Source organism: Chrysemys picta, chromosome 1 (genome assembly GCF_011386835.1).
Source record: "Chrysemys picta bellii isolate R12L10 chromosome 1, ASM1138683v2, whole genome shotgun sequence".
Taxonomy (NCBI): Eukaryota; Metazoa; Chordata; order Testudines; family Emydidae; genus Chrysemys; species Chrysemys picta.
The window spans coordinates 87,649,206-87,661,621 of NC_088791.1; the positions used below are offsets into that span (position 1 = coordinate 87,649,206).

Sequence of the window (12,416 nt, forward strand, 5' to 3'; positions counted from 1 at the left end):
CAGGGAGGGGGCGGGGGGAAACCAAACATAAAACGAATGAAAGACAAAGGACTTTTGCCTTACTTGACTGAGCTGCACATGTAGAGGATAGAGCCCTCTCTTGACTGGTGCAATTCCATTGAAATTAAGGAGAGCTGTGGAAGATCAGCTACTCTGAGAAACAAGCCCTAAACAGTTATGTCAGTTGTAGAAAGGCCTGCTCCGCTCCTGCCTTTTTGCACCACAGAAAATGTCCCAGACTTTTATTGATGGTGTATCCACCATGCCATTTATCTGAGTTCCCTCCACCAACAACTTTACAGACCCATACAACAGTACTAGTTACAATAGCCTCTGTGCTTTAGGCCCTGAGGACCTGAAAGGAGCATAGGTCTCCCTTCCCTAAAGTATCTGTGAGGCTGGACTCAGCTTGCACTGTTCCTTCACCCTCCAGGTCTCCTTTCTATGCCTCCTTATCAGTCTTGAGCTGATGGGCTAATTGGCTTATTAGCTCCCCCAGACCACCTGTCTGCTTAGCTAATTACCGTTAATTACCTTCTCCTGGAACTAGTGAGTGTCAGAATGCAGGCTCACCTGTTAACTCCCTACACTCTGTTGCATCAATGTTTTCAAAATGTAGACATCTAAATAGAAGTGGCCTAATTTTTGGAGGTGCTGAAGTTTTAAAAAAATAATAATAAAATCAGTTAGATCACAAAACAGCTCTAAAAACATATAGTTCATCAGCTTTTGTCTCTCCATAGCAAAGAGCACAGATATGGTTCTCGACGCTCTCAGGAAATTTAGGTTTCAGAGTAGCAGCCGTGTTAGTCTGTATCCGCAGAAAGAACAGGAGTACTTGTGGCACCTTAGAGACTAACAAATTTATTAGAGCATAAGCTTTCGTGGACTACAGCCCACTTCTTTGGATGCATCCGAAGAAGTGGGCAGTAGTCCACGAAAGCTTATGCTCTAATAAATTTGTTAGTCGCTAAGGTGCCACAAGTACTCCTGTTCTTTCTCAGGAAATTCAATTATTTGTTCTCTCACCCTAGTGCTGATCTTTTGGAAAAAGAATTACCCTATTGATACCACTAACACCACAGAGTGATAATATGGTACTTCATAATGAGCAAGTTTACTAGCTACATGGCATCTCAGTAGCCTGGCATTTTGGATAAGATCTTGAAAGTAAATACAGTATTGAAAACACTAACCTTTTATTTCCTTTCCCAGTTCTTCAGTTTGGATTCACAACCATCTTTGTGGCAGCTTTTCCACTAGCACCGCTTCTGGCCTTACTTAACAATATTATTGAAATCCGGCTTGATGCATACAAATTTGTTACACAGTGGAGGCGGCCATTAGCCTCAAGAGCCAAAGATATAGGTGAGCTGTTTATGTGTCTCTTTTTAAAGACAAAGCAGTGATCATTTGATGAACCCAATGACTTTAAATTAAAGCTACAAATCATTAACGGCTTTAGCTTTGTTTCCCATCCTCTTTCTCATTATATAAAATAATGCACAATTTTGGCTCCTAAAAAAAAGGTGCAAACATTCAACACTGGCTTATTTTTATCACCTAATAATCCAAATTGGAAAATAGGTTTTTAAGGACTTGGTGGATGACTTATCAGTCCAGATTTTTAAACTAAGTGTTCAGTGATCTCTGCTGGGTTTTCTTTTGGTGGATGCACTTTCTTAGTAGTACATGCAGCTGCTCACTTTGAATATAATAATGAGTTAGAGAAATTTTAAAAATGATGCAAATTGAAGTAATTTCCATCTCTGAGAACCTTTGCACAGTTTCTACTCATCCAGCCACAAGTAGGTTTCCCTTTGCCTGGTTGAGAAAACTAGCCTCATGTCTACAAAGGTCTTTGAAGTGCTGAGAATATAGCAAACTTTCCAGGACTGTCTAACGCAGGGGTGAGTAAACTTTCTGGCCTGAGGGCTCCATTAGGTTTCGTAAATTGTATGGAGGGCCAGTTAAGGGAGGGGGTCATGCCCCCCCCAGGACTCCTGCCCCATCCATACACCCCCGCTCCCTGTCCCCTGACTGCCCCCAGAACCCCTGCCCCTGACTTCCCCCTGCTGCCCCATCCAACCCCCCCCTCCTTCCTGACTGCCCCCCGGGACTCCTGCCCCCATTCAACCTCCTGTTTCCCCCCTAACCACCATCCACACCCCTGACCACCACCCTGAACTCCCTTGCCCTCTATCCAACCCCCCCTGCTCCCTGCTCTCTTACCGCGCTCCCCGGAGCACGGGTGGCTGGCGGCGCTACAGCTGCGCCGCCTGGCTGGAGCCGGGCTATGCTGCTGCCACTGCCGCCGCTGCCACCACGCAGCACAGAGACCGGGTCAGGCCGGACTCTGCAGCTGCGCTGCCCCAGGAGCTCGCAGCCCCACCGCCCAGAGCATTGCGCCAGCGGCAGAGTGAGCGAGCTGAGGTTGCGGGAGTGGGAAGACTGCAGGGGAGGGGCTGGGGGCTAGCCTCCTGGGCCAGGAGCTTGGGGGCTGGGGAAGAGGACGGTCCTGCGGGCCAGATGTGGCCCGCAGGACATACTTTGCCCACCCCTGGACTAAAGGATAGGGGATTCCACCTACTGGCTAAATCTCCTCAGAGTGGCTAGTCTCTAGCTGGCTGGTGGTAATAAAAAATAATAATAAAATAATAAAAAATAATCTTTTCACATTATTACAATTCAATCATGTTTATCATTTTAAAATGTAATTTGAATAATAGTGATTTAGGAAACATCCATTTGGGACCAGATTCTGACCCCCTTATTCACAGTGAATAGCACCTTACTCCAATCCCAGTTCAGCAAAGTATTTCAGCATGTGCTCAAGTGCTTTGCTGAATCAGGGCCTCTATGAACAGCTGGCTTCAGTGGGACTGCTAGCAGAGTAAGATGGGTAAAGGTATGGGACTGTGTTTTTTTGAGTGCTCCATCTTCAATGTGAAAGATTGTGAAACCTGTCCTAAGTGACAGGAAAGGAATGTCGGTCACCAGTTGCTTGGTAGGGGTGGTTTTCTAATAATGGATAAGCAAAATTGTACTCATAGCATTTAAAGAAGTGTTAAATGCTTTCTTAAATCAGGTCACCTAAGACAAATGGTCTTCTACAGATTTCAGTGTATTTTACTATCCAAGAATTCTTGGATTGTCTCATTATCTTTTGGGGACTATTGTACTGGTGTGTTCCTCTAGTAATGGTTTGGTCCATGGTTTTTATTAATCATAAATATTTTCCGATCATCCCTAACCAAAACAATCATAAGTGTTAAACATAGATCAGTTCTTTACATCATACACTTCTCTTCTTTGATTTGCGTCAGTCAGCTCAACAGCAACAATTGGGCTAAATGAAGTATTTCAACCACTTTCTTGTACCAGCTTCATGGCTTTATTCAACTTTCATACACATAACTTATTAATTATTGTAGTTTAACAAAGACTCATGCCCAAAGAAGAAACACTTTTTTTTTTTTTGAAATGTAATGGATCACACTTTTTTTAAAAAAAAAGAAAACTTCAGTCTTGTCTTATTAAGTTCCATGAAAGTTCTCCTAATGACTTTCATTGTGTGCACAGCCCTCTTAATGATACTACGAACATTATAGAAAATAAAAGGCACTCACAATGCAGGAGTGCTTTGATTTTTGCTACTTTTTAAAAGTATTTTAGAGCTGGATAAGCAATGACACCTCTCTTCCATCATAGGCATGGAACCTCAGGAAGAACAGCTATATCAATGTTCTTGGCTAAGATTCATGCCCTCACCATTCATGCATGATGAACATACATGGTGGCTTGGCTAGCTATATTCATGCTCATTTGCTGTGATGGCATTTTGCCTGCTCACCAATTGGAAGACCTCATTCTAGTACCATGTAATGATAGCTTCATACTGGCAGCCTGCATATCATTGCAAGCACCATTGCTTCCTCAGGAAATAATCCAGCTGTGACATTATCTAGTGCTAGACCCACATGTCTCCTTATAGTCAAATACACATGTTGATGCTTGCGTGGCTCAGAAAGGAACGTGCTAACTGACTGAGATAGGAAAAGCCAAGAATTCCCAGGCACGTTGCATGCAATATTTAAACTACTTTGATAATTGTCTTCCCTGAAACTAATGCAACATTTTCTATATTGGATAGGAATCTGGTATGGAATTCTGGAAGGCATTGGAATTCTCTCTGTTATCACAAATGCATTTGTTGTAGCTGTGACTTCAGATTTCATCCCTCGACTCGTTTATGCTTACAAATATGGACCTTGTGCAGGCCAAGGAGAAGCTGGACAAAAGTAGGCTTTCTTTAGGAAAATGTTAATGTGCATGAAAATCTCTATTTCTTTGAAACATAAATAGCATTACTGTCTCCATATTTACAGATTACACTAACAAGAATGTACTCCAGATTGCACTGCCACATTAATTAATACTTTGAGAATCAATAATACAGTCTGTGAGTAGCTGGGATTTATGATCTTAACTCAGGGAAAAAGTTCTGGATCAGTGATAGAAGGTTCAGTGGCTACAATAACATGCTATTATCATAATCAATATATTGGCCCAGATCACCAGCTGGTTTACCTTGTAAATGTGTGGTCAAAGAAGCAATACTTATTCTCACCACCTGAGGAGCTGGGCTTATTCACTAAACCTCTTTCTGCTGATGTAGGATTTTACAAGTATTAATCCAAGAAAAGTGCAGAGTCTAATCAGAAGAGGCAACTCCAGCTTCAGCAGGCAAGCAATAATTACTGAGCAAAATAACTTCTGTATTCCTTTTTAAAAAGACAGAGGTCTTATATTAGGGTTTTTGAGAGGCAGTCCTGAACTGAGTCCATGCTGTTCTTGTGCATTTTCATTCCAGTGTTGATAAACACTAAATTACAATAGTTTGTGCACTATTGCCCTGCAACTGGGCATAATTTAATTTGAATGGCATCTTCTAAAATCTAGTGTGCTACTGTGGAGATGGCGGGGGGAAACCTTGAATGAAATCATTGGTTTCACCCATCCCAACTGAACCCCAAATGTTCAAAATTTGCAAATAAGCCCCTAGCCACTCTGGCAATAAGTGCTGTGTTATACTAAAAGCAATAAACTAAGCAAGCTAAGCAATACAAAGCTACAGTTATCTTGGATTCTGCTCTGATATAAATATTTCACTTCATAGCTTTATTTTCTCTCCCAGATACAGAGAAGGGGATTCTTTTTGTTGTTGCTTTTAGCCATATTTTCGATGTCAATGCAGTTTAGTCACACCAGTGAGACAGTTCATGATTGGCAATGCTACTTAACTCATTATAATGTCAAGGATTTGGCATTTTCATAGATGCTGGAAAAATTGTTCTGTCTGTTTCCATAAAGAGTTATAGAAAATCTTTCAGTCAGTAAAGTGTTAGGTCTGATTTTGATCATTGGTAGGCATGTGCCTCCCCATGCTGCCATTGTGTTTACTCATACAGCATTTAAGTGGTGTCAGTTTTTTTTTCTGCTTTCTTTCATACCACAGTCCCAGAAAATGCATTTTGAAATTACATTTGATAAGGAAGACAATATAGTGCACTTGCTTTCAAATTAGTTCTGTTTAGAGACATTGGCCTGGCTTAAGGAAACAGATCTTAAACTGTTGTATTTTAAAGCCTTTCACACAGTTTTCCAGCGATACGCTAAATAATATAAGAGACCAAATCTAATTCCTTAGAAGAGACCAACTTGGCTAATGCCTTTCTATGACAATATTGCAGATGTTGGTAGTACATTGCCATCAAGATAGTAGAAAACTATTCTTAAATTCTACAGGAATAGATAATTCCCTGAGTTCAAGGATCTGGAACATCTAGCATAGGATATCTTAACAGTTTTGGGAGAAACCATGAAAGATGCGAAAGAAAATATTGTAATTAATTTCAGCTTTATAGGTGCTTTAACTGTAGGTCTTGAGCCATAGCCAGCTGGAACACCATTCAGTTGCTAATCTGATGGACACACAATTTCCCACAGAATTTAAGCTTACATTTTAAAAATAAGAACAGGAGTACTTGTGGCACCTTAGAGACTAACAAATTTATTAGAGCATAAGCTTTCGTGGACTACAGCCCACTTCTGCTCTAATAAATTTGTTAGTCTCTAAGGTGCCACAAGTACTCCTGTTCTTCTTTTTGCGGATACAGACTAACACGGCTGCTACTCTGAAACCATTTTAAAAATAAACAACCAGTTTTACTGGTTGGGAAAAAACCTTCCAAACGAGAACCAGTGCAATTCCACCTTAGTCTGTTGCCAAACAATCCAAAACAATTACTTGGAGAGATGTGAACTGACTTGTTTGATCATTCTAAACCCTAATAATGGTGATCTAAGGCATAGCCTAAATTAGGAAATTGGCCACATCCTAAAGTGGTTTTCAGGAAGTAATCTTGTAAAGCACTTCAGGTTACACCAGGGTGCTGGCTGCAGCCTGACAACATTAATAGAACATAAAACAGTGCTTGAAAACCAGTTTAAAAAGATTCTCAAGCCTGGGTAGCCTGGCTAGGAAGCCACCAGACTCACTTCAGACAGGCTGTCGACTAGCTATCAGATGGTCACTGTCAGTTTGTAGTCACTGTCAACCTGGACTGGGTTTGGTTCACTGAATTAAGTCATTTAGGCTTGAGAATTGCTTTCATCTGCTGTTTTAAACAGATTAATCCACACAGGTCAGCACTGGCTGACATCAGTACAACCTGAATAGTTTTCCAGATGGGTGCCTGAAAAACATTTCAAAACATAAGCCATTTTGTAGTGTAGAGGGGGATAAAAAAAAATCTCAATATTGTTAACTATTTCATTGCTGATCACTTCTGAAGAAACATTCAACTAATATGCTGATCCAGTATGACTGGATGTCTCTGCAGTTAGAGATGGAAAAGACATGGCACCTCAGCATGTAAAAGGAATGGTAACATTGTAACACTCCTTTAGCCTCAAGTTGAATTTGGGGACGGGGGCAGAAGTTCTGCAGACATGGCTGAGAATTCAGTTGGCAGCTGTGATTGTCTTTTTCAGCCAATGGCAGAATTAAAGCCTCTTCAGCACCACTGTGCACCATGCTGAATAATTTGGCTGGACTTTTATGCACGGGGCCAGTGCACAGCAGGGATGGCATAAGACTCTTAGCCAGCTTCATCCTTAATGATATTAGCAGTGAATTTGAACGAGCCATGTGACATCTCCCAGAGCGCCTTTGCCAGACCTTATTACTATTGACCAAGAGTTAGGAGCTAGTGTCTCTGAGCCATAAAGGAACATAGGAATTGCCACACTGGCTCAGACTAGTGGCCCATTTTAGTGTGGTATCTTGTATCTAACAGTGGCCAGGTCTAGCTTTAAAGGAAGGTGCATGAAACCCCATAATGGGTTATGAAATAACCTGCCCACAAGGAGATGCCAGGAAACATAGGTTTTATGTTCCTTATTAAAATTATCATTGCTAATATAACTGAGTTTTTCAGTATTCATCAAATGTCTCATCCTTCTTTGAATCCTACTCTTGGCTTCAATGATATCTTGTGGTAATGAGTTCCATGGGTTAATTGTGATGTAAATGGTTTTTCCTTTATCAGTTTTAAATCTATTGCCTTTCAACCGCAATGTCCCCTTGTTCTTGTATTATGAGAGAGTGTAAATAGGAGGACCCAATTTATCTCCCATGCCATTCATAATTTTGGGTATCTCTGTTTTGTCACCTATCAATACTCTTCCAGCTAAACAGTCCCCATCTTTGTAATCTCTCCTAATACAGAAGCTTTTCAATGTCTCTAATCATTTTTGTTCCCTGTCTCTTAACCCTTTTCTATTTCTGTTACATACATAACTTTTTAGATAGAGTGACCAGAATTGAACACAGTATTCCAGATTCAGATGTGATGTATGAGTGCAAGTGTGGGAGGGGGCAAATCTAAATACTTTAAAGAAATCTAACTTAAATACAGGGTGAAACTAAATTGGTGCAGCATATACACGGATTGGGGAGGGAAGGAGAAGGTGTAAATTACACTAACTAAGGCTCTCTGAGATTTACCTCTGTCTTCAGGGTCAGCTAATCTCTGCATTTTTAAGCATGCAAAAAGGGGATTTTGGTGTGAATTTGCTTTAACAAATTTTTGAAAAGTAATGTATGAAACAGCAGATTTGAGTTGAGGGAGAGAGAAATTACCACAACATGCTTTTCAAATATTAATAGGTATCACTGTTTAGGTATAGATTTAGGACACCAGGGAGAGAAATGGCCTCCTCGGTGGGATTTGTATTAGAATGGGCTGAGTGTTCTGACTTCAGGGTTTCTTGTTCTCCAGGTGTATGGTAGGCTATGTTAATGCCAGCCTATCTGTATTTCTGGTGTCTGACTTTGAAAACCGTTCGGAACCAACATCTAATGGAAGTGAATTCTCTGGCTCACCATTAAAATATTGCAGGTAAGACTCTCACCAAAATATCCTTCTCTTTTTAAAAAATCACCAGGTGGAAGCATCATGCTAGAGTCTCTCTCTTGATTTGTTTTCAAAGTTTAAAAAATAAAATGAAAAATGCATTTTGTACATGTAAAAGGAGTAAAAAGTACAGGACACCATTTATCCTGTGCCTGTGAGCGGGGAGGTGCCCAGTCTTCAGAGTAAGGAAGGCTGCCTTGGCAACTATCCAGGGCCTTGAACAACATTTGAAATTTGCATATAAAATTTCTTTCTAAAGAAAAGAACTAAAAGAACTGCCCACAAGCATAATATTTGCTTATCCTTCAATCTCCACTGACAGATTGTGGAAGATACTTGGTCTGATCTTGGGTTTTAATCCTGGTTCTAACACTGACTTTCTTGCTCACTCTACCTGAAGGGTAAAATTCACCTTTCTGCAGAAAGTCTGCATAGGTCTATGCACTATGTAAGTCCCACCTAAGCCCTATGCGATGTCTAGGATTTATACAGGCTCTGTGCACAGGGGTGAATTTCACCCTAAGTGAAAAAACATTGCAAGAAACACCCTGTGCTCACAATACTTGTACAACACCTTATGTCCACATACTGTAATTGTCTCATGCCTTATGTAGGAGTTGGTTGTAATGGTTGGTTACAACACCTCAAATAGTGTCTAGCTCAAGTCAAGTTGAACTAGTAGAAACTCCAGTGGTTTCTCTCCATTGCACTGGTTCAACCAGTCCTGACTCCATCCCACAGCTGAGTGCATCATATATAGAAATTCCCCATTGTCCTCTGCTCCCAGCAACAGTGTTTGGCACTATGTGATAGGGCTGCATAAGACCCAGAAAACACCAGTGTAACAATGATGTTAAGATCTGCTCTGTGTGGCTGCACACACATTGTTCCATCAAAAACAATGACCTGGTAAAGACCTGGTGCATGCATCCATGTGCAGTGCACCTGGAGTGCCTTTCTTGCTTTGCAAAGACAAGACTCTCTGTTTGTCCTTGAATAAGTCTCCTAACCTCCCTGCTTTGGTTTCTCCATCTCTAAGTGGTGATAGCATTTACTTACCCCACAAAGATCATATAAGAATTAATTCGTTAATGTTTTCAAGCTCTTTGAACATGAAAAGTGCTATATAAGCACTAAGTATTATTAATGAAGGGGCTTCCCATCTCTAGGAAATTCCAATATTTTGTTTTCATCCCAAATTTGGATGAAAAGTCAAAACTTCAATTTTTTTCACAGAACAGAAACTCAATAAAGTTTTATTTTGGTAATGTTGGAACTTTTTTGGGACCGAAATGAAATTTTTTTGACATCTGTGAAATCAAAATATTTATTTCATTGTGTTAGAATGACCCAAAATCCATTGTTTCAAGGGGGAACGTGGGCAGAACAACTGTGTAATGCTGTTATTTTATAATGCAGCGTTGGTTTGTGAACATGAGCTCAAATGACTGCAAAGCCTCTTTTTCATTATGAAACAATAAAATATCCTTTGATGGGTCTCTAGAGCCCCAGGGTACTTTAGTGTCCAGTGAAAAGACTCCTGACATTTTGTTAAAAGTATAAAAATAATATTACTTGCACTTATATAGCATACTGAGCTGTTTTCCTCTGAAGTTAATGTTTTCATTTCATTCAGCTGAAACAATTATGAGACCCTATTTATTACACATCACTTGGCAGGAAATAACCCTAAAAATAGGTTAGATCAATACATATCCTATTCTGTGATACAGAGCTGCTGGCCAAAAAAGGCTTCATTCCAACTTATTAATCTTAATATTTTTAATAAGATTTGTCTCTGACCATTCACCATTTAATATCAATGGGGTTACAGATTAAAATAAGAACATAAGAATGGCTATACTGGGTCAGACCAAAGGTCCATCCAGCCCAGTATCCTGTCTACCGACAGTGGCCAATGCCAGGTGCCCTAGAGGGAGTGAACCTAACAGGTAATGATCAAGTGATCTCTCTCCTGCCATCCATCTCCACCCTCTGACACCCATTGTTTCATGTTCTCTGTGTATATATATATCTTCCTACTGTATTTTCCACTACATGCATCCAATGAAGTGGGCTGTAGCCCACTAAAGCTTATGCTCAAATAAATTTGTTAGTCTCTAAGGTGCCACAAGTACTCCTGTTCTTTTTGCTAATCATTTTAGTTGCCCTTCTCTGAACTTTTCCTAATGCCAGTATAACTGTCCGCAGTATTCAAGATGTGGGCGTACCATGGATTTATATAAGGGCAATAAGATATTCTCCGTCTTATTCTCTATCCCTTTTTCAATGATTCTTAACATCAAAATAATGTTTGCTTTTGATATCTGAGAGAAATAGGAAACAAGCGATGTTGCTCTCCTTCAGGGAGGTCCAAATTCTGCAGCTGTTAGCTGGTGCCATCTCCTGTTGACTTCAATGGGAGCTTTCTGTGGGTAAGCACTAAATGCAGACTTCGGGATTTGGCCTGGGATGCATATGCATGTGTAACACTGACAGACCCTGGTCGTCGGCGGGCAGGATTGAATCTGGGACCTCTGAAGCTTAGTGCATGAGACTCTACCGCATGAGCTAAAAGCCAACTGGCTGTTAGCTAAGGCTGTAGAGCAAACTCATTTAACTCTCTAAGTGGTCTCGGTGCCACTAGATGGGACAGAACACCACACCCAGGAGGTGTGTGGGTTACACATGCTATTAACATCTGTAGGATAATTATCATAACAATAATATTCATATAAATCAAATATATATTCTTAAACCTTTCTTGCCAGAGGGCTCACAGCATTGTGGTCTCTAGGGCTCTACCAGGGTATTAATAATAAAGTCATCCCCATCATCTAAAACTAAACTAATTCTTACTTGTAAAACAGGCCCTTTTTTCAAATAAAAGCTTTTGTCTGGCATGAAGAAAAGGGGAGGGAGCAAACTCCATAAATTTAGCCCAACAATTAAACAAATCTACAAAAACAACTAAAAAGGAGGTAGTCTTAATCCTCATTCTCAGCCTCTGGCATTTGTTACAGGGAGTCTAATTGGCCTTAACTGACTTCAACTAAAGCAGGATTTGGCACTTGAATCTCAGTTTGCTAATTCAAACTGCTATTGCAAAATCACTAGATACAACTATGTTCTTTGGCGAGTATGTTTACTTCTTAAATATATATATGCCCCTGCCAGTGGAATGGAGAGTGTGACTGACTTCCTTTTAATCAGTTTACAAGACATTTAATCAAACTGAATTCTACTGATATTTCTTGGTAATTTCAATTGCACTTTAAAGCCCCATATTGATAGGAATTAAAATTAGTTTAATCGTTTATCTGCAAAGCAATTACAGGAATGTATTCCACAATGTAGTTTGTGTGATGGATTGGAATCCTTTAATTTTCAAGCAAGATAGTTTATGCAGACAGATCTGTTAATAATTTACCTTCACTATTACAAAGCCCAGATTTTTCCCTCCATATGAGACACGAAACAATCTGTCAAAGTCTTCCCCATTTCCTAGGGCTGATGTATTTATTTTGTCCTTTACAAGTACAAAAATTACCAGATTATTCCATAGAAGACCCATCTCTAGCTAAGGCTCCCAGCCAGGGGCTTCTATTACAGTCCTTTAACAGCCACTAATATTCTTCTTTTGTAAAAACATTTCATGTTCAGGAGCCAGTATTTTGGCTGCAGAAGGGAATCAGTTGGGAAGCTAAAACAATTTGCACTGAAGATGCTGAAATGTAAGAAGAATCAGTACTGACTGAAATCCCAAAACACAGTTTATTCCATTTGTGTATAGATGCCTCTCTAATCTGAGAGGCCTATCAATCAGAGAAAAAATATGTTTTTGTTTATATCTTCTTTCTCCTGTGGATTTGGGTTTTTGTTTCTAAATTAGCTTAGAGCTAAAAACTTCCGTGTATTACTTAACATGGTATATTC

At 40.1% G+C, this 12,416-nt stretch overlaps 1 protein-coding gene across 5 annotated transcripts in view; it reads left to right on the plus strand.

Annotated features, from left to right (window-relative positions):
• ANO4 (anoctamin 4) overlaps nucleotides 1-12,416 on the plus strand; it is a 269,643-nt gene that overhangs the window by 244,316 nt on the left and 12,911 nt on the right. For all 5 annotated transcript variants that reach the window (XM_008178773.4, XM_065561354.1, XM_008178774.4 and 2 more), the window contains 3 exons: nucleotides 1,216-1,368; nucleotides 4,154-4,301; nucleotides 8,346-8,465. In XM_008178773.4, the coding sequence (XP_008176995.2) occupies nucleotides 1,216-1,368; nucleotides 4,154-4,301; nucleotides 8,346-8,465 (421 nt within the window). The remainder of the gene's footprint in view (nucleotides 1-1,215; nucleotides 1,369-4,153; nucleotides 4,302-8,345; nucleotides 8,466-12,416) is intronic.